This window comes from Cygnus olor, chromosome 2 (assembly GCF_009769625.2).
Source record: "Cygnus olor isolate bCygOlo1 chromosome 2, bCygOlo1.pri.v2, whole genome shotgun sequence".
Classification (NCBI taxonomy): domain Eukaryota; kingdom Metazoa; phylum Chordata; class Aves; order Anseriformes; family Anatidae; genus Cygnus; species Cygnus olor.
In genome coordinates this window covers 30231739-30256540 of record NC_049170.1, presented here as the reverse complement: position 1 = coordinate 30256540, position 24802 = coordinate 30231739, and the positions used below count along the sequence as shown (strand labels likewise).

Below are 24802 nucleotides of genomic sequence, written 5' to 3'. Positions count from 1 at the left end.
AAAAAAAAAAAGTCCTGAACTTGCTGTCTTAATGTTCAGCCCAATTAATTGAGCTCTAAAAGAGCCACCTCATGTGTCATGCATACATTAGAGCCTCTGATGAGTTTGTCTTTGGGGACTCTGGGGCTGCTCTACCCAGTGTCATCACAAATTACCAGGAGAAATTGCTTCCAGCTCACAATCACATCTGCTTTTGGCAAGAACTAATGCACCAAGACTTCAAGTTCTAAGCCTCTGTTCAGATTTTAATTGCAATTGATCAGGTTTATATTATTGTACCTCGAGAGACTACACACAGCCAGAACTGGGCTTGCTGTTTCCTTTAGAGCAGCACATATAATTATTTGGTGTTCTGGTGGAGTACTTTTCTGATGGCAGAAATTAGTTTCTCTGGGTTCATCGGGACGGGATGCTTCAAGATTTAAGTGCAAGTGTCTTCTTTCCACCCTGTTCACAACACAGAACATTAGGTGTGTATGGAATACTTTAAAAGTACTATTTCTTTATTTTATTTTTTTTAATGAAACCTTTAAATATTTTGCATGTTATTTTTTTTCTTCCTATTTGTAGTTGTGAGATTGTGTATTGGACGATTAGAGAACTGACATCGGTCTTTTTTACACCTGTTTGTGCTTTTAAGTATTTTTAATAATCTTTCAGAGCGCATTCTGCTGAAGAGAGGATTAAAAACAATAAATTTAGAAATCTGAATTTAGAGTAGCTATTGAGAGATTCATTTACCAATAACAAAAAGATGAGCTGCTGCTGTAAGAGAACTTTAACAAAATGCAGAGGAGCTTTCTGCTTGTTGAAGTGTTTTTGTTCTCTTCAGCAATGCTTTCTGATATTTTTTTTTCCCTTGATATGTAGAGTACTGTTTATTTCAAGCACAAAGATTTTTATGCATTGTCTGTTCTTAATATTGCTGGTTTAAATTTTAATGTAAACTTATGAAATAAATCTGATTTTGATGCAAGCTAACATAGTTTTTCCAAATTTATCCTGATTTAAATGAATGTGGATATTCACATATGTTTATTTTTTATTATGGACTGGACTATGCACAGTTGTTTATAGAATAGATATTCAGCTTCTGTGGGAAGGGAGAGATGTTGGGGTGAGCTTCTTGCTGCTGGTTTTCATAGAAAGAAGGAAATATTGCTGGTGACTACTTGGCTACATACTGATTTTTTTTAACAGCTTTATATGTAGTTAGTCAAGTTCTTAACCTACAAATAAGTTTATTCTGCTGACATTCTTATTCTCCTATCATTATTTTTAGCATGTAGTTATTTTTGAGTAGTCAAAAAGTCCTTTTTAAATTCACGGAACTGAGGTTGTATTTTTAGGAATTATTATGATTCTTTCCTAGTCATTGGAAAGAGAATGTCCTGTAACAAGATAGTTTTTGTTTGTTTGTTTGTTTAGTTTTTTTTTGTAGTATAATGATCAGATACAACTGTAACTGTCTCTCTGTGGTAATTTTACTAAGGATCTCCTTATTTTGCATCAGCTCATTCATTTTAACTAGCCAGAAGTATGTTAAAATGCTATTCAAAAGGTACTATTTTTTGATGGAGAGGAGAACTTTTACTTTGATTTTTCACTGGCATGGATGTTTTTGTTTCTGAAAATGATTTGATATCTTTGATCATAAGTCAGAAAAATGCAGGAAGATTCATAATGCATGTGCAGATAATAATGTAAGTTTGAAAAATAATATGGAATTTAAAACTGATTTAATCATTTCTATAGGTACATAAATTACTGTAATGGCAAATGGGAAAATGCTTATTTTAGACTAGGATGAATTGTTTCAAAGCTTTTTTTTCCCTTTAGTTGTGCCTACTTCACTTAATAAATTTAGACAGGATTTGAGAGAGAAAGGTGTCTAGTCGTATGTCAGGTAGGTGGAGAAACCTTTGTAAATGCAGATAGCATCATCTGGTAAGTATTCAAAAATAATTTAAAAAAATAGGAAAAAGTTGTGTTTTCATAGAGCAGCATTAAGCTGCTATATGTTATAATAATGTTTTTGACAACATACTAAAACAAAATGTTACAGATTTTTCAGTGTTCTAGAAATACTTCAAGAAATCTATGTGTTTAAGGCCACGCCATGTTTTTAGCTATTCTATAAAATACAAACTTTGCACAGCTTTTCTAAAGGCTAAGCTAAAACTGAAAGAAAGAGTCGAGATGAGAAAATCAAATATTGTTTTATTAACTTGAGCACAAAATTTTATTAAAACAACCAAAAAACCAAAAACACAAAGCCCAACCAACTACTTTTGGTAGTCTTTATAGCATGCTAGTGTTTGAGGATATTGTGGCTCTGCTCAAATGTCTACATGGATGAGCTTAGCCAGGAAACAGATTTTGAAATCAGACTTGTTTACCCATTGCTAGATGTGTCCATTTATGTTCTTCTGGACCTTCATAGGCTAGAAGTCTGCCAATTTGGCAGCATCAGTAATGTTTACATATTTCTTTTCATAATGCTCTGGAGCCAGGGAAATGACCATGAAATTTTAAAACATCTTGACCCTTTTTAAGAAAAGCAGTGGCAGCTGACCAGGTTTCTCCCACGAGTTCAGATCCCCAGTGGGGAGTAACCAGGTCAAAAATCTACTTATTAGTTAGGAGAAGAAAGTGAGTTGCTTTTTATTATATGCAAAGAATGCTTGCTGATTTTTTTGTTTTGCTCGTTTCATTTTTCCTGAAGCTATCCATACTACATCACATATTTTAGCCTGGAGATCATTTACACTTAACGTCACCTGTGAAAAGTTGGTGGCAAACAAGAAGACACAAAAGAAATGTGTTCTTTTCCTACTGAAAATGGTGAAGGTTCATATGTATAAAAGAATTAATCAAAAATGTAAACATTTAGTAATCTCTTAAATATTTTATTACTCCATAATTAACAAGCTATATGCTACTTGCAGAAAACTTACAAATGTGTTCTGCTAGCTGCACAGTAGATTTTTATGGAAATGAGTTTTGCTTTTTACTCTGTGTAGTATTAAATGTACAAGAAAGAATTATTTTGATGTAAAACTTGGTTTAAATAAGTTTAACTCTTGTCACTTGTTATGCAGGACAGAATATAGATTATAACTGTTTCCTGAGGCCAGAAATTGAAAGTGGGAAGCCTTTAATAATTGCTTCATCCTTCAAACTTGAAAGGAAATAGTTAAAATTACTTATTGCTATCCAAGGCAAATATTATTCAGATATTATCTTTAGTTTTATATTTAAATAACTTGATGGCAACATTTTGTCATGATAAAATTATAAAATGACTTTATTGATTCCGTATATTTGGAATTAGATTGGTTTTGGCAGATAGCGATTGTTCAGTGACTTGAAAAAATTGGTTCAAATATTAATCTAATGTTATCTCATCATGGTAGCTGTTACTTTTTATTCCGTAACAAAAAGAAGAGAGAAAACAAATTCTTAGTGAGCGAGAGCCTCCTTTGCGTGGTGAAAGCGTTTGGGTTTGGGAGAATAATAGATTAACCAAGAAACAGATTTTTTATTAAAAATTACTGTTTCAGATACAAATTCCTCTTACACTCTGTTAAAGATATGTAAAAAGCATCCCAAGCGAAGACAAATAGTTAATTTATGGACTGGATCTGCTTCTTAGAGAGGTAGATAAACTGCTCTACAGCTGGTAATAAACCGAAAAAATAAAATATTATGTTCTTTGGGTGACGTGAAAAAATACTAAAGACTTAAATGAACAGTAAGATGTTTGAAATAATAGCTACAGGTAATGGGTTCATGCCTCTACCATAGCTTAGCTAAATTAAGTGGATGGCTACTACCGGCTACCAGGATCTAAAAAACAGTCTTTGGTATCTGAAAATAACTTTAAATATAATTAATATAAATAATTAATACCCACATTTTAGGTGAACTTTAGGAGATAAGTTTCTGCCTTCTAGTCTTCTGTGGTAAAGGATGCACCAGTGTTGTGGTGATGCCTAATCTAGTGTTGACTTCTAGTTTATTCCTTAAATGAGGAGGATGAGGAGGTATGAAAAAGAACTAAAAACTAGTCATAAAGGAACATTTTCAATAAAAGAGGTCTTCTAATACATCTCTAGTTAAAGTGGTTTCATTTAAATCAGTGAAGATGTGTAGCAGCTTACTGTGACTAACTAGTTTTCTCCTGCCAAAAAGTTGTAAAATTGAGCCAGTGTAAGGCAAATGCTATGTAGCCATATTCAGCAACTATCCATGTTTTCCTAGGAGCAAAGATAGTTGAGAAAGGATGCCTTAATACCTTCATAGCCGAGCTCTGGGCATACTGTAAAAAGCAGTGAAAAGATTTTCATTTTGGCATTTGTAATACAAAGAATAGCTTCTTTTTTTTTTGGATTCTAGTAGTCTGACAGATTCAGCTTTCAAATACTCATAACTCTTGATCTTAAGTATTTGTGCAAAAAAAAAAATGGAGAAAAGTTAGATTAGGCAAAATGGGAAGGGTGTGTGTGTTTTCTTTTAAAAAGAAATCCAAAACAAATAAAACCACCAGAAATCTACAAGTTTGAAAGTTTGTATAATAATAAACTTTTTAATGTTTTCCTTGTTTGCTGGAAAAGTAAATTCCTTTTATTCAAAATAATAATTTTCAAAGGCATAGTGGGGCTTGCGAACCATGAGGGATGTAGCAAAATGTTAAATGCAAGTGTTCCTTCTAAGCTAATTTTTTTCTCATTTTTAGTATAGCACCAAATGAAGAGCAGATTCTGCAAACCCATCTTCATATTCCTAGGGATTATTCACATAAGGAAGAATTTTGAGATCTGGAGCTAGTTTTGAACTGCATTTAAGTTTATTACTCAGAGCATCTCACTTATGTAAAAAGGGCTTGGTGTTGTTTTGACAGCAAATCCAGTGCTTATGGGAAATAATTTTTTTTAACCATCTTGAAATTTGTCACTGTGTTGCCTTCTGAATGCTCCTTTGTTAGAAACAGTTGTTCCTCTGGAGAAAAAAAAAAAAAGCCAAAAAAAAAAAGGGAGAAAAAAAAAAGCAACTCCCTACCCCCCCTCTCTAGCTTTCAGGAATACTTAAAATGTATACAATCTTTCAGATATTCAGAACTGACAGTGAATCAAAGAAAACTCAATAGACTCATTACTTCTGAGGCCTGAAGTCTTATTTTAGCTCCAGCCAAAACAGCACTGGCCATGTATAATTTCCTGTCAATTTCAATTTCTTTTGGCACTTTGAATAAATCACTGATATTTTAAAACAAATGTCTCTTGGCTCTAAAAGTGTAGCTTGAGGTCAGAGAACACAGCACCAGAGGAAGTGTCATGATACCCAAAATAAAGTTTTAAGTGAAGCAAGGAGGTTTGCAGCTCCTTGTTTTTCTGGAAAGTTGCTGGGTTTTAACAAGAACACCTTTCCCTGGAGTGTAGTTTTGCTTTTGGAAGCAGTTTGTAATTGGGAGAAGGAAGAGTTAAATTTAAGCCCTTTATAGCTCGCTTAACTTTTCATTTATTAAATATGTTCCTCAGCAGGTCTGCACTACATCTTGAGACAAAGCAGTGAAATCAGTGTGTTTATGCCTAAAGTTCAAGTTTACTTTGCTGTAGCTTTCTGGAAGGGTGTGACATGAAAAGCTTGTGGTTGGGGCCACATGGTTCATGCTGGACTGTGTTTTTGTGAATGGAGGCAGAACTCCAGTTCTGACTGCTTGTCTTGAGGAATTGCTTCGGAGATCAGCTGTCTCATTCACTGGCAGAAAGAATGACTCATACATCTTCTGCCTTGTTTGGCTCCAGGTCATTGTTACAGTGGATAGAGCTGGTTTTAATTAAATATTAACTCCTCTTGTCCTGGATGCTTGTTAATAGAGACTTTTTATTTTTGTTTACTTGCAGGGAAAGCAAGCTAACTGGCTCTAGGTTAAAACTTTCTTTTTTTTTTTTTCTTTTTCTGAATTGTTTTCCCCTTGTAAAATGTGCTGTCAGTTCAGCTTTTTAAAGGTTTTTAAAGCTCTGAAAACTACAAACAAGTATTACGTATTTTTGTGCTGTAAATGTTTGCTTTTGGCAAACTGGTTTTAACTGAGTAGGTAGTGAAACTGTAAAATCTAAACTGATAATGTCCTCGAGATCATCATTAACATCTTTGTGCACTTCCCAAATCCTCTTGAGACGTTGTAGCTTAATCAGAGGAAAAAGAAAACTTTTGGTAATAATCTAGACTGAGCTGGATAGTTTGTGCTGCAGATGTTGTCTACTTCAGGAGTCTGAGACTTGATGGCTATGAATGCAGAACGAACTGATGTAGCTGCTTCTGCTATTAGCAGTAAAAGCCACGTGCTTAATATCCTTCAAAACCTTTTATTAGCCTTTTGGTATATACTTCCCTTCTCAAACCCCCATAATTAAGTAGCTCAGGGAAATAGTCTCACTCAGTTAGATGATCATTTCAGGTATCTTTTTCAATTTTCCTCTGAAAGGCAAAGTAGAAAAAAAAAAAAAGTTTTGGTGATTTATGCATTGTGTCCTGTCTTGAGTATGTTAACAGAAGACCAATGAAGATTTTATGGCAGCCTTGCTGAATTGCAGTATTTGTGAATAAAAGAAAAGAGGAAATGAATGACATACCTATACAAATGTGCAGACAGTTGCAACGCTGCAAGTTACGTTTTCCTTTCAGACATTCAGGTTAAAGTGTCTTTACCTGTCCTTTTAATTTGCTGCAAAGGCTGCCTGTAATTATCCAAACTCAGGGTATAAAAGCGCTCTTTCCTTTGAGTAATGGGATGATGTATCCAGACCGTTCGCCTTCTCACAGCAATATGCTGTCGGAAGAAGTATATGTATTGGGTTGACGGTCGCTTGCATTTCTGCAATATAATCATGTGTAAGTTGCAATTCTGCTAGTTTAAACAAACAAACAAACAAAAACCAGATTAAATGAAGGAATAATTTACGTTCTCATCTCCAACAGTTAGTGGGTCCTTTTAATTTCTTTTTATAGGCTTGTGTGCTTATTTGTAAGGTACTGATGCTATTAAAAATAGATTCCAGTAGGAAATGTATGTTCCTGGGTTGAACACTTTGGATGTTATTCTTTGTTTTGTTTATATTTGGCAGGGTTTTAAACACTTCCTAGCTTGCTGTATTCCTTGTCCTACAGAGGCTTTTTAGGCTATGTCAGTATTGTATTTAAAATACGTTTTGACAGCACAGTCTCCACCTGTTTCTACAGTTCTGATGCACCTTGATTTTTATTAAATATGTCTTCATAAATTTTTGGGATCCATGAATGAAGTGTATTTTTCTTGTTTACTCCAGACCACATCAGGGGTAATGCCAGTGTCTCTAAAGTAATAGACTGGTTTTGTGTGAAGATTCAACCAGCTGTATTTTATGTTTTCTTACTTTTTCACTGGGAAAAAAACTGACTTCATTTGCTGAAATAGTAAGTACCAGATTTACTTGAAGTAAGTCATGTTAAACTGCTAAAGCCAGAATAAAGCACCGGTGAAGCAGTCCGACGCACAGAATATGCTCTAGAAACTTATATAAGATTGCTGTTCCAGTTCTATAATCACTAAATGTAGCGTTCTGATTTCAACAGGAGGGATTTTTTTGTTTTGCTTTCTTTAGCCTTTTTCAAATATCCCAGCTTCACCAATTAACATATATATATATATATATATATGCTCATATGTGTATAAAAAAACATTAGAGTCATACTAACCTCCTTGCTGCATTCGAAAATGATAGCTGGCTTAAGAACAATGTGTGGGATGTGTCTTCAGTAAACAAGAAATTACTTGATAGAATTACTTTAAACTCTGAATGTTTAGAGTACAAACCTTTCAAAAACAATCAGGAATGTATAAAAACCATAGGAATTGATTTTTACATAGAAAACCTTATTTTCATGGTTGGATTCTTCAGTGGCAGTCAAATAATCGGCATTTTTGTTAGGAAAATGCCTAACATTTGAATGTAGTGAATTACATCAAATGTCAGAAATTACAGAGTGTTAATATATGGGCTCATGTTGTATACCTGAGTTCATTTCTGGTAGGAGTCCTGTGGTTTCTCTGGAGGAAAGAAAGATTTAATGCATCAAAAATACTGGGAGTATTTGGTTTGGTAAAATGCATGTTTTATACAGATTCAAACTTTGAGGAATTAACATCCTCAGAGACACTGGCTTCTAAGAGTCTCTGTAATGTTTTTTGAAAAAAAATAACAACAGTAGTTATGTATTTTTTTTCAGAGTAATATTAATTACCCTTCATGTATTTACCTTACTCTCACTTCCTTTAAAATCTGTGTTTGCAGAGTTCCCAAGGTCATTTGTTCTTTAGAGGTATTTGCTGCAATTAAGACACTAGGACTTTAAACATTTGTTTTAAAACCGAGAGCAAATAATTTTTTGGTATGATGAGCCTGATTCTGAGCTCTTTACTCAGGAAAAAACCTTCCAGTTAAGTCATTAGAAATATTTCCTGAGTAAGGAGTGGAGATCTGGTCCACGAAGAGTACTGTAGTGCACATTCAAAATATTTGTGAGTAATTATAATTAAATCTATGTTTTTAATTCATATATATTCTGCTAAAACTAGTATCAATTGTACATATATGAGGGAGAAGATATGTGTCTTAAACTAGAAAGTGTTCTGAAGGGCATTAAAGTTATATTTATCATTTACCGTATTTCATGTTTTGGTAGTCACTGTTTCAGTAAATGATTATATAACCAGTATTTACCTCTTGAATTTTGTTGGGTAACCGGATCATGGCAGATGCTTACTTTTAATTAAGATCATATGAATTATTTGCTTGTCTTTAGACAAGAACTGTGTAAATTAAAATATTTTCAAACAGATACTTTTATGAAGCTTTGCTGTGATGATTGTAGTTAGCATATGTTGAGCAAAAGATGACAAAGTTCAGATGCGGTAAGCTGAATCTCCCGTAGGATGTAGCCAGAACCAGTCGTGCTCTGAGGATGCTGCTTCTTAGAATAATGTTCTGCCGGTATTCAAATGTACTCACCTGTAACATACGTTCAGTGGTATCTCAGCTTAAATGGTTCAAATGAGTTTTCAAGACAGTACGGTTAATGTCCTAGGTACACAAAGAAAAGGAACTGTGGTACCACAGAAGCAAAATTATGTTATCAGCAGACCGTGATTGTATTTTGTAGCTCACATTTCTGATGAAAGTTTCTTAAGAGCGAAGATGATCTTGCAGAAGTCGAATGGATGTTAATAATGATTCTTGTTTAAATAATTTTATTTTATTTTTTTATTTATTTTTTTATGTCTGAAATGTTACTGAACCAGCAATTCTGTGGTCTGGTAAAATAGCTGTTTTTGAGTATTTAAAATAATAGCGAAAAGAACCCTACTGTGTTGGCTGACTGCCACGAAAAACTGGAATTGTTTTTAAGTATGCCGAAGATGCGGTGGCTTGGGGTTAAAGATGCATAGGTGTTAAATGCTAAGATTTGGTGTTACTTAGACTTTCTGTGCAAATGTTTTGCAAACGAGCACTGTTGGTTTTCAATGGTGGTATAGCAGGTGCAGACCCTGGTGCGGGCAGTGAGGCAGGGTGGGTGCCAGAGGCAGCCTTCACGTCCTCCTGCCCTGATCGCTCTGTGCCGGGGCCGCTCGGGGCTGGCGCTGCACCACACAGCTTCACCCCAGGGTTTGTCCGATAGTGACATGGTTCGCTTTGCCTGATTTTTATGCCCAACAATGAGAGAAATGAAAACCCTAGTTTTAAACTTGGCAGCGCTTCAAATTAAGCACAAGAGTCTTTATTTATGCTTTAATGGCTTCTTTTAATTCTTTCCTCGTTTTTTTTTTTTGTTGTTTTGTTTTTTGTTTGTTTGTTTGTTTGTTGTTTGTTTTTGTTTTCCTTTCTTCAGCTCAGGTACCTGACAATGACGAGCAGTTTGTGCCAGACTATCAGGCTGAAAGTTGTAAGTATAGTATGAATCATTGCTTTCTTAAAAATATGTACTTGTATATTTATATTTGGCTCTTTGTTATTTATTGTGTCATCTGTAATCATGTGATGGTGCCTTTTGCTGGGCAGTGACATCAGTGCAAGGAATAGATAAAGCAAGCGGTGATTTGATGTGCAGCCAAAAATGGCTCTTTGGCCTGAAGGTATAACCTTTAGCGGGGGCCAGCTACTGTCATTTCCAACCCCAGGGAAGCAAGGGAAAAGTCCTGCCTGGAGGCAGAGGGGCTTTCTCTGTCCCTGGGGTATGAGGAGGTGGATGTTGCCCCAAGTCAGGTGTTAGGGACGTAGGAGACAACTGTACCGGGCAGAAATTGGGCTGCTCGATAGGTTCTGTGTACCAATACATAAATAAACGTCTGCACATAATCAAGTACAGACACTGCTGGAGCATTTTTAAGTAATTCTAGCATGTGGCATTTTGTTACTCAAAACACAGTTTTAGTTTGAAGTAAAGCAAGAAAGCAGGAGTTGTATTAAGTTGGATGCTTTGTGTTGTTTGCTATTTTACTAACATGTCTCCAAAGTTATTTTGTTAACCTGTGTCCCTCAAATCTTGCCCATACCTGCTAAACTGCTACTCATTCTGGTAAACAGAATACTGTACGTGCTGGTCTGTGGTTTTAGGTGGTTTCAAGGGCATTTTAAAGATATGGCATGAGAGATGCTGTGTGACCAAGTCACAGACTTCTTGCAGCTTCTTCACGCATCCTTCTTCCTCATGGCAATTCTTCTCTCCATCATCAGGTCTTTTCTAAACAGTGTCTGCTGATTGCAGCAGAGCGCATGGTAGCTTTTCCGTTTTGCTAAATAACTTAAATAATTTATCCTATCAGAGTGAATTACTGCAGTTCACTAAACCAGATAGCTGTTAAAGACAGTCATGTACTGATATGTTGGGATTAAAATTTGAGAGATCAGAAAAAAATGAATTACAATAGTCTTTAACCCCTAAAAAACAAGTTCAGAGTTGTTGAGTTTTCATATAGGTATTGTAGAGGATTTTTCCAGTTATTTAGAAACAGTTTTAAGAATATTTGGAGCATATGTGACAACATTTCATGGAGAAAAAGAAAAAAAAATGTCTTCCCTGGAACGCTGATAGTATACCTAAACAGCAACAATTTAGTTTTTGTTTTTCTCTACAAGTTTCTGTACATATACCAACCAGCAAGCACGGTCACTTTTAGAGTTACCCTTTGTAACAGTTTATTTATTTTTTTCACCTCAGCCTTCACAGATTTTTTTTTTAATGTAATATGAAAGCTGAAACTGTTCTATACATTGAAAATTAAATACTTTATCCTACATATGGAGCTGTGTCCAAGCATACATCCTTTGTGTAAGAGTACAAAGTACAGTTAGGGCTTCTATTAACCCACAATTATTGTTACACAACAAGTCAATGATTCTTGGAAAATAATTTGTGAACTGTGAATGAAAAGCCCCATTGAAGCTTGTCACTGCTTTTGGTGATAAAGAAATTCTCCTAATATAGCTATTTCATTAATGCTGTTGTATTTCAAAGTTCCTTAGCCACAGCTTACACAGTATTATCAAAGGAACATTTATTTCTTCATTTCAGTTGCTTTCTTTATCTTAAGTAAAGGTCAGGAGAGCTTCCTGGAGAGTTACTCTGGCAAAGGTTACGGAGTTTCAGACATACACTTGTATATAATGTATGTAGCTGTGGGCTCTGCAAAACAGGAATGGAGATGAACATAACCAAAGCCATGGGGAAATTACCGTTGCAAAAGTGCTGCGGTTGTGACTGTTTTCTCTAGGATCCAAACCTGCCTTCAAACTGTATTATAATTACTTACTATATATAATCTGTAAGTCTGAACAGCGTTAACCCTGTTACTGGCAAGAATCTGGCAGGAGCACTTGGCTTTTCTTTCTCTTTCCTTCTTTCCCTCTTCTTTCCCTCTTCTTTCCCTCTTCTTTCCCTCTTCTTTCCCTCTTCTTTCCCTCTCTTTCCCTCTTCTTTCCTTCTTCTTTCCTTCTTCTTTCCTTCTTTCTCCTTCTTTCTCCTTCTCTCTTTCTCTCTTTCTCTTTTTCTTTCTCTCTTTCTCTCTTTCTCTCTTTCTCTCTCTCTTTCTCTCTTTCTCTCTTTCTCTCTTTCTCTCTTTCTCTCTCTCTTTCTCTCTCTCTCTTTTTCTTTCTCTCTCTTTCTTTCTCCTTCTCTCTCTCTCTTTCCCTCTTTCCCTCTTTCCCTCTTTCTTTTGGGAGAGGATGGGTGAGTTTTCATTGCAAAAAGTGCACCTATGTGGGTTCAGTGACTAATACACTCATTTAGGCCCCAAATGGTGAAGGACACAAGTATTAAACTAGTGAAGGTCACAGTCATTTTCTGGTCCAGAGACAAGCAAGCCATGCATTTTTGGTGCGCTTTATTTCTCCAGCCTCATTTAAATTTTCTGAAAAAAGCTCATTTATGGTGCCATGTACAGATAAAGGAGATGGGTTAATGTGATTTACAGAATATGTAAAGAAAAGTAGATGCTCCTCTAAAACAGCTACAGCCCAGGTATAATCTTAGTTATATTTTATTTCTAGCTTCATTCCTTGAAAAATAGGCTTTAAAACTGAGGTAGGTTTGTGGTCTTAAATTGAAACTTGCAACGTTTGAAAGGAGTTGTAAGAAACAGTGTAACAGCGGCAGTTCTGGGAAACTCTGGTTAAAAACTTCTTCCCTAGTTAGAACCAGGGTGGTCAAATCTGGAAGCAAAGATGTGGAAGGCAGCAGAACAGGTGATACTGCCAAGAACATGTGCTGTGTCCTGGCACTGAGCAGGATTAAATGCCCCTTAAAGTGCCATAGGTTTTTCATTTCTTTTCTGTAATAATGATTTTAACTAGTGAAACTGCACTTGTATTAGTAACTAAGGGAAACATTTAGTTTAGATTAGATATACAGTCCACTTTATCCACTTAGGGATTTAACTTCAAAGCTAACTTGGGACCATGAATATTTCAATTATGAGTTGCTATTAAGCTTCAATCAGTTTTTAAAAAGCAAACATAATATATGTATTTATAGGTAGGTGTGGGCTCTAGATACTATGAGTGAGATCAACAGTTAGCATAACTTCATGTCATATTATTGACATTGCTGGAATTATATATATTCCTACTAGCTAAGGATCTAGCTAGTAAAGCTTCCCCTTAATGCTTTAAACTTCATTTTGCCTCTTTAAAATTGAATTTATTTTGTTATTCCAGTGTGCCTTTTGGGAAAAGGTCCTTCCTCCCAGAGAAATCTTAGACATGTCTACACTTCTAAACCTTTATTTTTTTTTCAGTGTCCAAAGCCCCATCTTGTCCATCTTGTATTACTTTTTTTATTATACTTTTTTTTTTAACCTTGAATACATACTACAAAGAACAGTTTTGTAGTTTAGCTCAGAGTGAGAAGAATGAAGAGTAGATAACAACCAGTCTGTTCTGCTGAAATTTGAAAAACAAATCACCATTTAGTTTCTCTTAACCTTCTGCTTTTTGCAGCAACTGAACTTTGTAAGTTCTGTGGGAGAAAAATGCATCACAAGATGTTTTCATCTTGCAATTATGCAGGAAAAATTATGGAAATTGCATATTAAATAGTGTAATTTTCTTACTCTTTCCTTTCATGTCTATTCTTTAAAGATATACAAATTCCACAAAAAAAGAGCAAGGAATCATTCTGTACCAAGCAGGATGGTTTCGCCCCTCTCTTGAATCTGTTTCTGTACTTCATGCAGCAGCTGACCTGTTTGCTATGTTTTAAGCGACTTACAAATGTCTCTTCTTCCAGCAATTATGTGAAAAGTGGCATAAAGCAAAAATACAAAGACTGTTTCTCCAAGAAAAAGTTTTTTGATTTATGTATTTTTTTAACCACTGTTCTGTATGGGACACTTTTTCTGAATTCTTAGTTAAGCTGTTTTTCTGGCCTTATAAAGTCTCTATTTACATGTCAAGAAGGATAACCTGTGTTAACTTCCTCAGATAAAGTTTCCTATTGTTGCCAGTCCATTTTCATATACTGAGGAGGAGCCAGATCTTGAACTGGCTGTAATCAGTGGCAAGGTTTTCAGATACCATAGAACAGCAAGGACTTTCCAATCTGGGAGTAAAAATGAATAAATTGTTCAGTTTGCTCGAAGTTAATAGCTGTTGAGGTGAAGATTGCTTGCTCCTATTGTTTGGATGGTTTTGGATGGAGGAAGTAGGTAGGATTTGCTGATGTCTAAAGGATGTAGTTGGCAGAGAAAACTTGGTATTGTCAACAGTGCAATGATTTGTAATTTGACCTTGGTGCTGTTGGTTATAAACGGGGATTACCCTGCACCAAACCAGATTGCCTGTTGTTTTAATAGCATAGTCATGTTTCGCTATTTTAAAATAATTTGTATTTACATTGGTCTGTTCTTCTAGAGTTCTTTTTTTTTTTCCTTCTTCTTTTGCCCTAAAACATTGGTTACCCATTTAAAATTCTGTATAAAATCTTGCTTTCCACTATTTATTATTGAATTTATGCTCATGAGGATTTGTGCTGTGCTTCGTGTTCTTGACCGGTGTCCTTCCTGCTCTTTCATTTTGTGCCTGTATTGTTTCCCTGGCCATCATGGTCTTAACTTAACACTGCCAAGGGGTAAGTGTTAATGTTAATGTTAGACCACATCTGTTGACAGTAAATGGGAAGGGCTGGCTGTAAAATCCCTGCTCCTCCATGTCTGATTAAACTTTAAGATAGGAATAATGTTTTGTAGCAGTGAATTTGTTGCCGATCTTTCGAGACCTTTATTCTTTCTCTCTCTTTCTCTCTCTCTTTTTTTTTTTTTCCTCCAGGTTTAGCGAAAGAGCTCTTTCAATGTAGATGCCAGGAGCCTTAAATTATTCAGGGATGTGCTTTTTAGATGCTCTAGCTTGCAATCTTTAAAAGCCTGTTAAAGAGAGATTCTTTACAAAGGCTTCAGGTAGCTGTATTCTTCTGTCATTTTAACTAATGGCTTAGGATATTCCAAATGCAGTTTAAATGAGGAAAAGCTTTAATATTTATTTACATGTTTGCAGCATATAAGATCATGCACAGCTTTTTTGCACCATCAAGAGAAAAATGTTCTGTTTGTTTTATTTTCTTTCACTTTCTGTGACTTAAATTTCAAAAGTGAATTTTACAACCTGAAGAGCATTTCCTATTTGCCTCAGTATAACAAGAGCTGGTGTGAACAGTTGGTGGAGCTTAATTTTCACTTATTTTTACATATTTTGGAGGAGAAATATGCTGTTTAAACGAAGTAGAAAATACCAGAATAACGTAAGTTCTGATGGGCCTACCAAAGTCAAAAGGAGATCTGTTTACTGAGTTTGTTTTTGTTTGTGCTGTAGAATAGTTTAATTTTGCAGCTTCTAGAAAAAAAAAATAGTGGACTGAAAAAATGTCAGCATTTTTAACATGATGATTCAGTGCATAGGCAGCTGGTAGTCATATCTTGGTAGTGCACAATGTCCTAGAAATAGCAGTTGGTAGTGTTTTGGTTTTCTGTGTGGCAAGTTGCACACACCCAGTGTGCTTTTAGTTTTTTTTTTAATTTTCTTTCTTTTCTTTTTTTTTTTCATTTCTGCTGTTGGGGTATTTTTCTTTAGAGACTACATGGCTGGAATCACTTTTTCTTTAAGTGTCTTTCTGCAAGCATGGTACTGCAGGAGACAGTCTGACAAATATCCTGCAGGGTGGTGCTAGTTCTTGATACTCAGCTATTGCCTCGTAGGGCTTTCTGCTGCAGCTGGGCTTTGTTTCTTGCCACTCAACTTTAAAACTACTTCCTTTCATAGGTCAGACATTGTTAAATACAGATACGGTTATTTATTTGTTTTAGAGTATGCCCAACTAACAGATTCTTCTTAAAGGGCTGTGAGAGTCAGGGCTCTGTAAGTTTGCCCTTAGCTTTGCATGACCTTGGGCATGTTGCTTAACGTCTTTGTTTCTTAGTTTGAAGTAGGTGCAGAAATGCATGTATCACTCTGCTGTGAGGTATACAGCTTTCTTAATGATCACTTATCTAGAGATCTCAAAAGCATTTTACAAAGAGTCCAATGCAATTGCTGTTGTAAGAGCTGGAGAGGTCAGACTGAGGAGTCGATGCTGACCACCTATCTCCCTTCAAGGTTCCCTTAGATAGCCTCGCTTCTTTCATTGTGTTCCTGAGCACTTGTTTCCTTTGTTTAAAGCAGGACTGAAACTGTTATCAACCGTTAGCTAGCTTTCTTTTTCTTCCTTTCTCTCTTTCTTTTTCTTCCTTTCTCTTTCTTTTTCTTTCTTTCTTTCTTTCTTTCTTTCTTTCTTTCTTTCTTTTTTCTTTCCTTTCTTTCTTTCCTTTTTTTCTTTCCTTTCTTTCCTTTCTTAATCAAAATAAATTTGGAATTGGTGTCTTTCAGAGAACTTTGTGGGCTCATTTTGTGGTTTGTTGCTGGGCATTGGTTTATGCTAATATAGATTATTTTTCCTACTCCTTCCTCTAGAGGATTTTTGGAAATATTTAATTCTGCTGGAGTTGTGACCTGTTCTATAATTGCAAGATTTAATTCTTGGAAAAGTTTTACCAAGAGGCAAGTGGTGGACTCTAAGGCCTTTAATTTGTGACCTTAATGGCAGAAAAAAAAATGTTGATTTGCCTTGATTTTAAACATTAGTTTCTGTTTATATGATTTTCCGCCTGTATTTTGGTGCTACATTTTCACCTTTGAAGGAACAAGGATTTAGGTTCTCCTGAATTGTAGCAGTGGCACTAGGTCACAAATTGTGCAAGTACCTGTGGTGGCAATAGCGCTGTGAAACAAATGACAGGACATCATTGAACATGTGACTTTTCCTTTCTGAAACTTTTAAAGTTGAAGCCGTTCCTTTCAGAGTGCTCCGCATGCCATGATGGGAATTTTATTGCTAATTGTGAGGTACCCCTGGGCGTCCCAGTTGTGATAGTGCAACCATATTATGTAAATGTGGTTTAACAGCACAGGGCCAGGCTGTGAACCCCGTGGTTTCCAGCGCTGATGTATGGAGGATGCTAAGCAACTGGATGGGGTTGTTGTTGTGGGACTTTTGTCACCCTGTCCTCCCCTGGCCTTCTACCCGCCTGTCCTTGTTAGACCAAGCTGACTTGGTGCTCTTTCCTCAGAGCCCCATCCTCATTTGCTGTTTTATTGCAGATTAAAGGCTTGGGTTGCATGTGGAGGTTATCAGCTAATGAATAAACTTCAGTCATCCTGTCCTGTGATAAATCTGTCTCGTAGATCAAAGATGAAGCATGTAGACCTTTTTTCTTTCAAATGGTAATTTCTTAAGGCTGTCAGATCACTTCCTGAGGTCTGTTTACATAAAAACAAAAAACATTAAACATATTTTATTCAAAATGTTGGATTTTTAGTTTTGAAAAAAACTTCCATTTCCTCTCTGAGGAAACCTCCCCTCCTCCCATCCCCATAAGGACTCTGTGAAGATCCCATCTGTGGAAATACAGGCAAGCCTCACGCTGTAACTTGTAGTCACGGCAGTATTTTCTTAACACGACAGTTATTTCTGTTTTAAAACAGATAGTTGTTTAGTTAATTTCATCAGGAGCATGTATATGTATTAGAGCATCTGTTCAGCTCCAGTTGTATTAAACAAAGTATGCAGATTTTTTTTTTCTACTGTATTTTCACAGAGAAATCAAAACCAAACAAGGCAGACTGAAGGGTCTCAGTGATTGTTTAATACAAAATCGTTATTCTCTTTAAACTGCTTTCCACGAAGTGTTTTTGCAAAAAGTATTTTGTATTCCAAGAGCAGCCTAAATAATGATTTGAAAATCTACGAGCTCTGGAATGGTGTAAAATAAAGAGGCAGTCTGCAAGCTGAGTCCGCTGCAGTTTATTTTCTGTGTTTCCGTAGGTAAAATGTATTTACAGGCTGTATCGTTTTTGTGTCTTTTTTTTTCTACTGTTTGCTACGTCAGCAACAGAAGACAGAAGTCAGGCTCTCCCACAGACTGCCGTGAAGTTTTCAAAGGGTGTAGAAGGAAAAAAAGGAAGGAGAGAGTGACAGTCCTCAAAACATCCATTAGCGTTGGACAGTTTGTGATACACTCATGGCATGCAATACCGATTTTGCTAGCCTCTGTGAGCATACAGGAAAATATGCCCCTTGCTTAAGGTTCTCTGTCCTTTTGTTGTGGTCCTGTGCACTTCAGTGCTGGGAAGTAATTTGGGTGGAACCTTTTATAAGCTGTTAAATATGCATAAATTATGATATTTGTTAGACTAGCTACTCAATGTACTAAGTAGGCAAGTTAAGCTTTTCAAGTTTTTAGAAACGGTCAATGCTTTTTCCAGAAATAAACCCGAACTAGTCTAAACTTGTAAATGGAAAACCGATTCCTTTTTAAAGGCATCTGCTCCAGTCTTTTGCCTGAGAAGGTTTCTTTTCTTGTCCTTTTACTTATTCTTCTTGATCTCCGTGTCTTTGATGCATTACTCTTACCCATTTCTGGATTATAGTTTGACCTTGATTTGAGGTGAAAAGAGAAGTGAACTGTCTTGGTGATATCTTTTTTCTTATGTATCTATTTGTTCTGTAAGCTGAGGATTATGCATGTTAGAAAAGAGTGAATGATTAGCAACTTTATTTCTGGTTCCCTTTTTTTCCTGTGACTGTTTATGAACTTATTCAGCAAATGTGGTTGCCAGTAAGTTAATGTAGTGAAATATTTTTTAGCAGTGACATTTACTGCCAAGTCCTGCAGTCTCTGAATAGGAAGGTTACTGACTGGCCAGGTTGTTGTCTTTAAATTTATATGTTATGAGTCATCATCAAGGACATTCGAAAATTTACACGTGCAAAAACAATTCCCAGTCTTACTAATTTGATCCTCTTTGCTCAAATATTGTTTCTTTTCTGCTTCTAATGTATATCTGAAAAAGATAACCTTTTTTTTTCATACTCTAATGTCTTCTTGCTGAAACTGAGCGCAATATTTTTTTATTAACCCATCCGTAAAGCAAACTTCACATAACCAAAGCACTAACATAAATAGAGATATAAGGGACTTCAAAACAGTGCCAATATTTAGAAAAGAACAAAAGTTTTAAGTATTTGAGAGTAGAATTTGTGAGCCAGATTTATACAAATGCGCATTTTCAAAGTGTATACTCTGTGTATCTGTATATTCAGTAAATAAGAAATATACACATCATGTAGTATTCAGTCTTACTGGTTGCATGCATATGTAAAATAATCACACAACATCAGGAACGATGAGCTTCAGAAAATATGTGTAATGTATGTAATGGTTCTGTGTATTCCGTTGTGAGTCCCCCCTACAGAAAGGATGCTTAAAGTGGCAGAAGCCTTAAATGTCTGTGCTGAAAATCAGAGCCTGGCTGCAGGTGGTCAAAATTCCACCAGCTTCAAAAAGAGCACTTTGCTAAGAGTCTTTAAATATCAGGCTACTTATTTGAGTCCTGACTTTTTGTTCCCAGACGTAACCACTTTTGACAATGGCTTCTTTGTTTCCCTGTTGAATCAGTGATAAAAACTTGTGAGCTGAGTATTATTGTTGACTCATTTCAGTGGCCTTTTGCAGTGGAGATTGCAGGTTTTTGCAGTGTTTTTTGTGGTTTGGTAATAGACTAAGGATTTAGATTTCAGCCTCACTTTTAACAGTTTTAGGTTAAGGTTGTTAGAGTTGCTTTACTGGTGAGTATTCTTGAAAATTTAGCATGGAAGTATGAAAGACACATACATTTGGAATGGTGACAGTCTCATTCTTCCAACAAAGTAAACAAAAATCCCATTAGCTAGCCTGCGTTAGTGTGTACTTGTTTTATGAATGTATACATGTTCTTACTGTAAAAGTCAGAAACAAATTAAAAATCATTTGCTGGAAATGCAATTTTGTTCCTTTCGATGCCTATCATTGAGACTTGCTAAAATAAAAACAAATTGTAAATAATATTTTAAATTAGTTGTTTAATTTATGCTAGAGAGCTAACTGTGTAGTCCGTTATTTATTGTCTCCTCTTGCTTTCACATACTCTTGAGTAGCTAACTGACAGACAGGCATGATTATCCTTAAGGATAATCTATTGTTATGATGTTCATTTATTATGAGGATATTCCTATTTTACAGGGAAGCAAATTGACACACTGATTATGAGCCTCTGAAGGTAGGCTCAGAAGCCTGAGATACTTAAAACTAGAAGCAACCTTCTAACACCAAAAAGATATTTAGGTTATGAACAAATAATGGCAGAACCAGATATCAAATCCAGCTTCTTTCACTTCTTGTTCAGCTGCAGGTACAAGATCAGCTGCCTTCTCACATGTAGGTGGTTATTAGCTCTTTGTATGAATATGTGTGAAAACATACAAACAAAACAAAATAAAGCAAAACAAAAACCAAAACCCAAACTAGAGTGATGTGACTTGAAACCGTTGTGTAAGAGGGAAATGAATCAGAATCAGTTCCTGTTTGTTTTCTGCTGTCGACATGCTTTCCTAAATTTCTAGATTTCATGTCTTTGAAACAGAACACCAAAAAAAAAAACAACACTTTATTTTAAAGCCTAGTATTATATCTGCCAAAAATATTTGTTAGAATTTCCAAAGTTTTCTTCATGCTATTTCTGCCTGTGCATCCTATTAAAATCCAGACCTGAAACCCCCCACATTGCTAATTTACCTGAAGTCAAAATTGTGTGTGTATAAAATGCTGGGATATTATCTCACTTGGATATTTTAGTAATGGAAGTTATGTAGTACTTAGCCATTACCTCTTGCAATTTAAATTAAATTTTGGAAATTGCTGCAAATGGAACTCCTGTCCTCAGAAGAGCACACAGACCCTGATTTAGTGGCCAGCTTTCTTTTCTTCCCATTTAACTTTATTAATAATTCCCAGGTAGGAATACAATTTAAGTTTTCTCCCAGGCTTGATTTTACATTAAGACTTTCAAGGAGGTTTCGCCTCCCCTTACACCCTGCCTGGGAGCCTTTGGAGCCACATGCATTATAAGTAACTGTAGGAACAAATGCTCCTGATCTCCTCCCAGGACTGTAACACCACAAGCTAATGCACATGAAGAACAAGCCTTTCTCTCTGGGGTCCTGGATGCTGCCAGGTCCAGTATAGGGGGATTACAAATTCTTCAGATTTTTTTCCCTCATAATCATGTTATGCTATCCATGGGTTTTAGATCCCAGTTGGTTTAATTTTTATGAGGTTACTGCTTCCTTCTTCAGAGAGCCCTAAGCCTCTGTTTGTTTTGGGGGCAGGGGAGCAGGGAGATCTCTTCCTCCTGCCTCACCTACTCTCCTCAAACACTAAAGCAAGCCAGTTTGCTCCTCCTAGCTTAATCCTCCCTTTCTCTCTCCTACCAATGTTCTGCAAATTTCCTTACCTTATTCTTAGAGTTACCCAGTGTCTGTGGTGTTTATCAGCAAGTTAACTTTTGCCCTGGAGGTCCAGGTTCGGGGCAGCGTGGGCCTCTACGCCTCTGGCAGCGCTTTCCCCTGGGCTGCCTGCGTGGCAAGCTTCATGAAGTCAGACAGGTAAATGTCTGGAAGGAAAGGAGAACATTGCATGAAGGGGACGTAAATCAGTATTAAGCAGTGCCCATGACAGCATTTCTGTGAGATTGCCGATTTCGGAGGCTAAGAAACTGTGTCAGTGACTGCAGCTCCCAATGAATGAAAATACCTTCTGGACAATTCTTAACTAGAAGCTGAAATCTTTTGGGGGTGGATGAGGAGAGGGGGTCAGCTAAGCAAAATTGTGTCAAATTAGTCGTTTGCTTGGAGGTAGAGGAGTATGGGCAGTTTTATAATCCCACGAAGCAGTCCAGCCAGTTAGCAGCTGCCTAAATAAAGTGTCAGTTTAGGCCAAAAGGCTTAACAAAGTGTTTACCAGCAGCCTGTTGAAAAGTTTGCCTTCTAATTGTTCTTTGGGTTTGGGGAGTAGGTTAACTTGTATTGATGTTTTCTGAAACCTTTCCCCCTCCCCTTTCTCTAGCCAGGTGGGAAGGGTTGGCTTTTTTTTTTTTGATACACAGAACATACTTGCAACTTCAATTTTCAACCGGCTTGGCCCTCTTAAATGAGAAGCCAAGTGGCTACAAATATCCAAATTATCTCAGTGGTGCCTTCAGCACTGCCAGCATCAGAAAGCTGCAGGGGTACCCTCGGTAACTCTAATGAATATTTCAGAAATTGCAACTGTGCAGACAAGCAAACAAGGGATATCTTTTTATTAAAAATGGGGACTAAACCAGTTACTAACTATATGGGTACAACCTCTAATATTGTATCCCCGACTCCACACACAGGTGGAGTCACCTTCCACCTCTCAAGAAGGCTTCATCTACTGTGGCAGTGTGTGTGTGTGTGTGTGTGCGCGTGGGGAGGGGGTCCTAGGTTCGTTGCCCAGAAATAGCTGAATTGGCACCAATTTTTAGAGTCCTAGCAGACAAGCTTTAGAAAAGCATGTTTCAGTTAAAGAATGACATTTATTTCCAGTTCTGAAGAAGTGTCTAGAAGAATTTCTTTGCTGAAAAGAGGCAGGAACATCGTTTTTAGGAGTCAAGCAAACTGTGCTGTAGGGAAGTGGCATTCATCTGCTCTATAATTGTAATTTTGCTGGTCATTTTTTCCCATGTACAAATGCCCTACTGTAAACCTGCTGTATGGATACTGATGCAACCTTGCCACAATTTCGACATGCTGTAGGTACAATGAACCCCTCTCTGTTCTCTAAATACCTTCTTTTTGGTTTTAATGTTATTCTCAAATGCTTTGTAGTCATGCCAGATTATAGTAAAGATAGGAATAATTATGGTTGATATACAGAATTAACATAATCTAGAGATGAGCAGGTAATTCAATTAATTTAAAATTGATTTTCATCAATACTTGTTTTTTTGTCTTTTAGTCCTTAATATGTAATGCTTTGTGGTTTGCATTAAAAAAAAAAAGAAAAGAAAAAACCCACAACAAAACAAAATAAAACCCTTCCCCCTACTCCTAAGCAAGAGAAAATTATTATAGCAAACAATCCTTGTTAATGCAGGGGCATTACTGCCGACTTTAAGGTCCAGAATTATCCAGTATCAGTTGTAGGAAAATATGCAGTTATTTTCCGTCTTGAAACTCTGCAGTACTACTCTACTGCTTTCAGTGCAGTTCATCTTCACCTGCTTACTGCTTTTTCCTATTTCAAATTCAGAATCAGTATTTTTTTATTCTCATACCATGTTATCTGAAACAGTCCATGGGGATTTTGAGAGCAAAATCCCCCAATTTTGGACTGTCTCTTATTCTTCAACCCCCCATCCTTCCCCACCCCCCAATGATTTTAAAGACTATACTATTATGTAGCATTCTGGCAATGCAGTATTCAAGTAGACTGTTAATTGACATGCACAGTATTGTATGCTTTAGGCTGGAAGAGAAAATAAGCAATTTGCTTCATTTTGCAGAGTGAGTTCTAACTGTTATTAAAGTGCATTTGTAGTTGCATATTTTCCAGTAAAGGTGACAGATTACTTCAAAGCTGGTATTTTCTTTTTGTTAAACAAGGTTCTCAAATAGATCCATCTTGCCCACGTATTCTATTCTTGCCAGTTGGCTTTGAAAGCTGGTGCTTGGGCTCATCGTTAAGAACTAGCTTCCAAAAAAATGAGATCCCATGCTGTTTCTATCTATTGAGCTGGTAGGGGCTGGAAGGATCTGATCTGAAGCCAAGGCAAAGACTGAATTGATGGAATCATATCTAATAGGTTTGCCAAGTACTGCCCAGTGATGAAGTTCCACTTTCTGGGAAAGAGCACCAAGGTGAGGGATGGCAGAACATTCACAGTGATACCGGCTATCCACAGATTTCCTTAGAAATTTGACTTAGAGCCAGGCCCTTACATACAAAAGGACTAGTTTGAGTGAATTATTACACCTTTAATTCTTGTTCTGCATGCCTCTTCCCCATATTCTTCATAGTTGCATATATGTATGTAAAGAATAAAAACCTTACTGCCTTTTATTACAGTATTATACGTATTTTGACTGTACATATTGTATTGTTGCAGAGGCATTCATACACATTCACTATGTTTACTTCCAATTGACTCTCTCTGCACACACACAAACGCCCAAACACTGATGCATGCTCTGATCCAGGTGGATGGACCCCATCCATGCAGTGGGACTAGATGGAGGCCAGTTGTCTTTAGGGACAAATTCTCTGTCTTCAGTAAGTTCTGATTTTGTATATGCAACTATAAGATGGGCAGTAGCATCATATCAAAATCATATATTTCTTCTTAAAAAAAAAAAAAACTGACAGGTTTGCTTAGGGATGTCTCTTTTCTAGCAGCTTGTGTTCATGAGATCCTGACAATTCAGGTTTTTTGTCTATGTTCAGTTTTTATATAAACTTCCAGAAGAGTCTCTGAAACCACAGCGATGATACACATCTGTGTGTCAGATATCCAATTTGTCACCAGCTTCTTCCAATATCTGGCAGAGAGCAGGACCTAAATGAAATCCAGTTGACTGGAGCTCAGCTAAGATCTGATAACAATGACTTTGATAGATCAAATGGATGGAGAACTTGGTGGACTGTGTAGATGTAATCTGCTCAGTCACTTTTGAAACAGTCCACAGTCTTCAAGTCTTGCTCATCTTTGTAGCTGTTTCAGTGGTCAGAAGCAAAAGATTTTTTTTTTTTGCCGTTGTCTAGCCAAGAGATTGCACAGGGTGA

The 24802-nt window shown here is 36.4% G+C and overlaps 1 protein-coding gene across 9 annotated transcripts in view; it reads left to right on the top strand.

Moving 5' to 3' along the window:
* ETV1 (ETS variant transcription factor 1) overlaps nucleotides 1-24802 on the top strand; it is a 67860-nt gene that overhangs the window by 3782 nt on the left and 39276 nt on the right. For 7 of the 9 annotated variants that reach the window (XM_040548184.1, XM_040548188.1, XM_040548183.1 and 4 more), the window contains one exon: nucleotides 9931-9984. The exons of 1 other annotated variant lie outside the window; for it this stretch is intronic. In XM_040548184.1, coding sequence (XP_040404118.1) covers nucleotides 9931-9984 — 54 coding nt within the window. Of the gene's footprint in view, nucleotides 1-23; nucleotides 471-9930; nucleotides 9985-24802 lie in introns of those variants that run through there. One more of the 9 variants, XM_040548189.1, reaches the window with a different exon arrangement.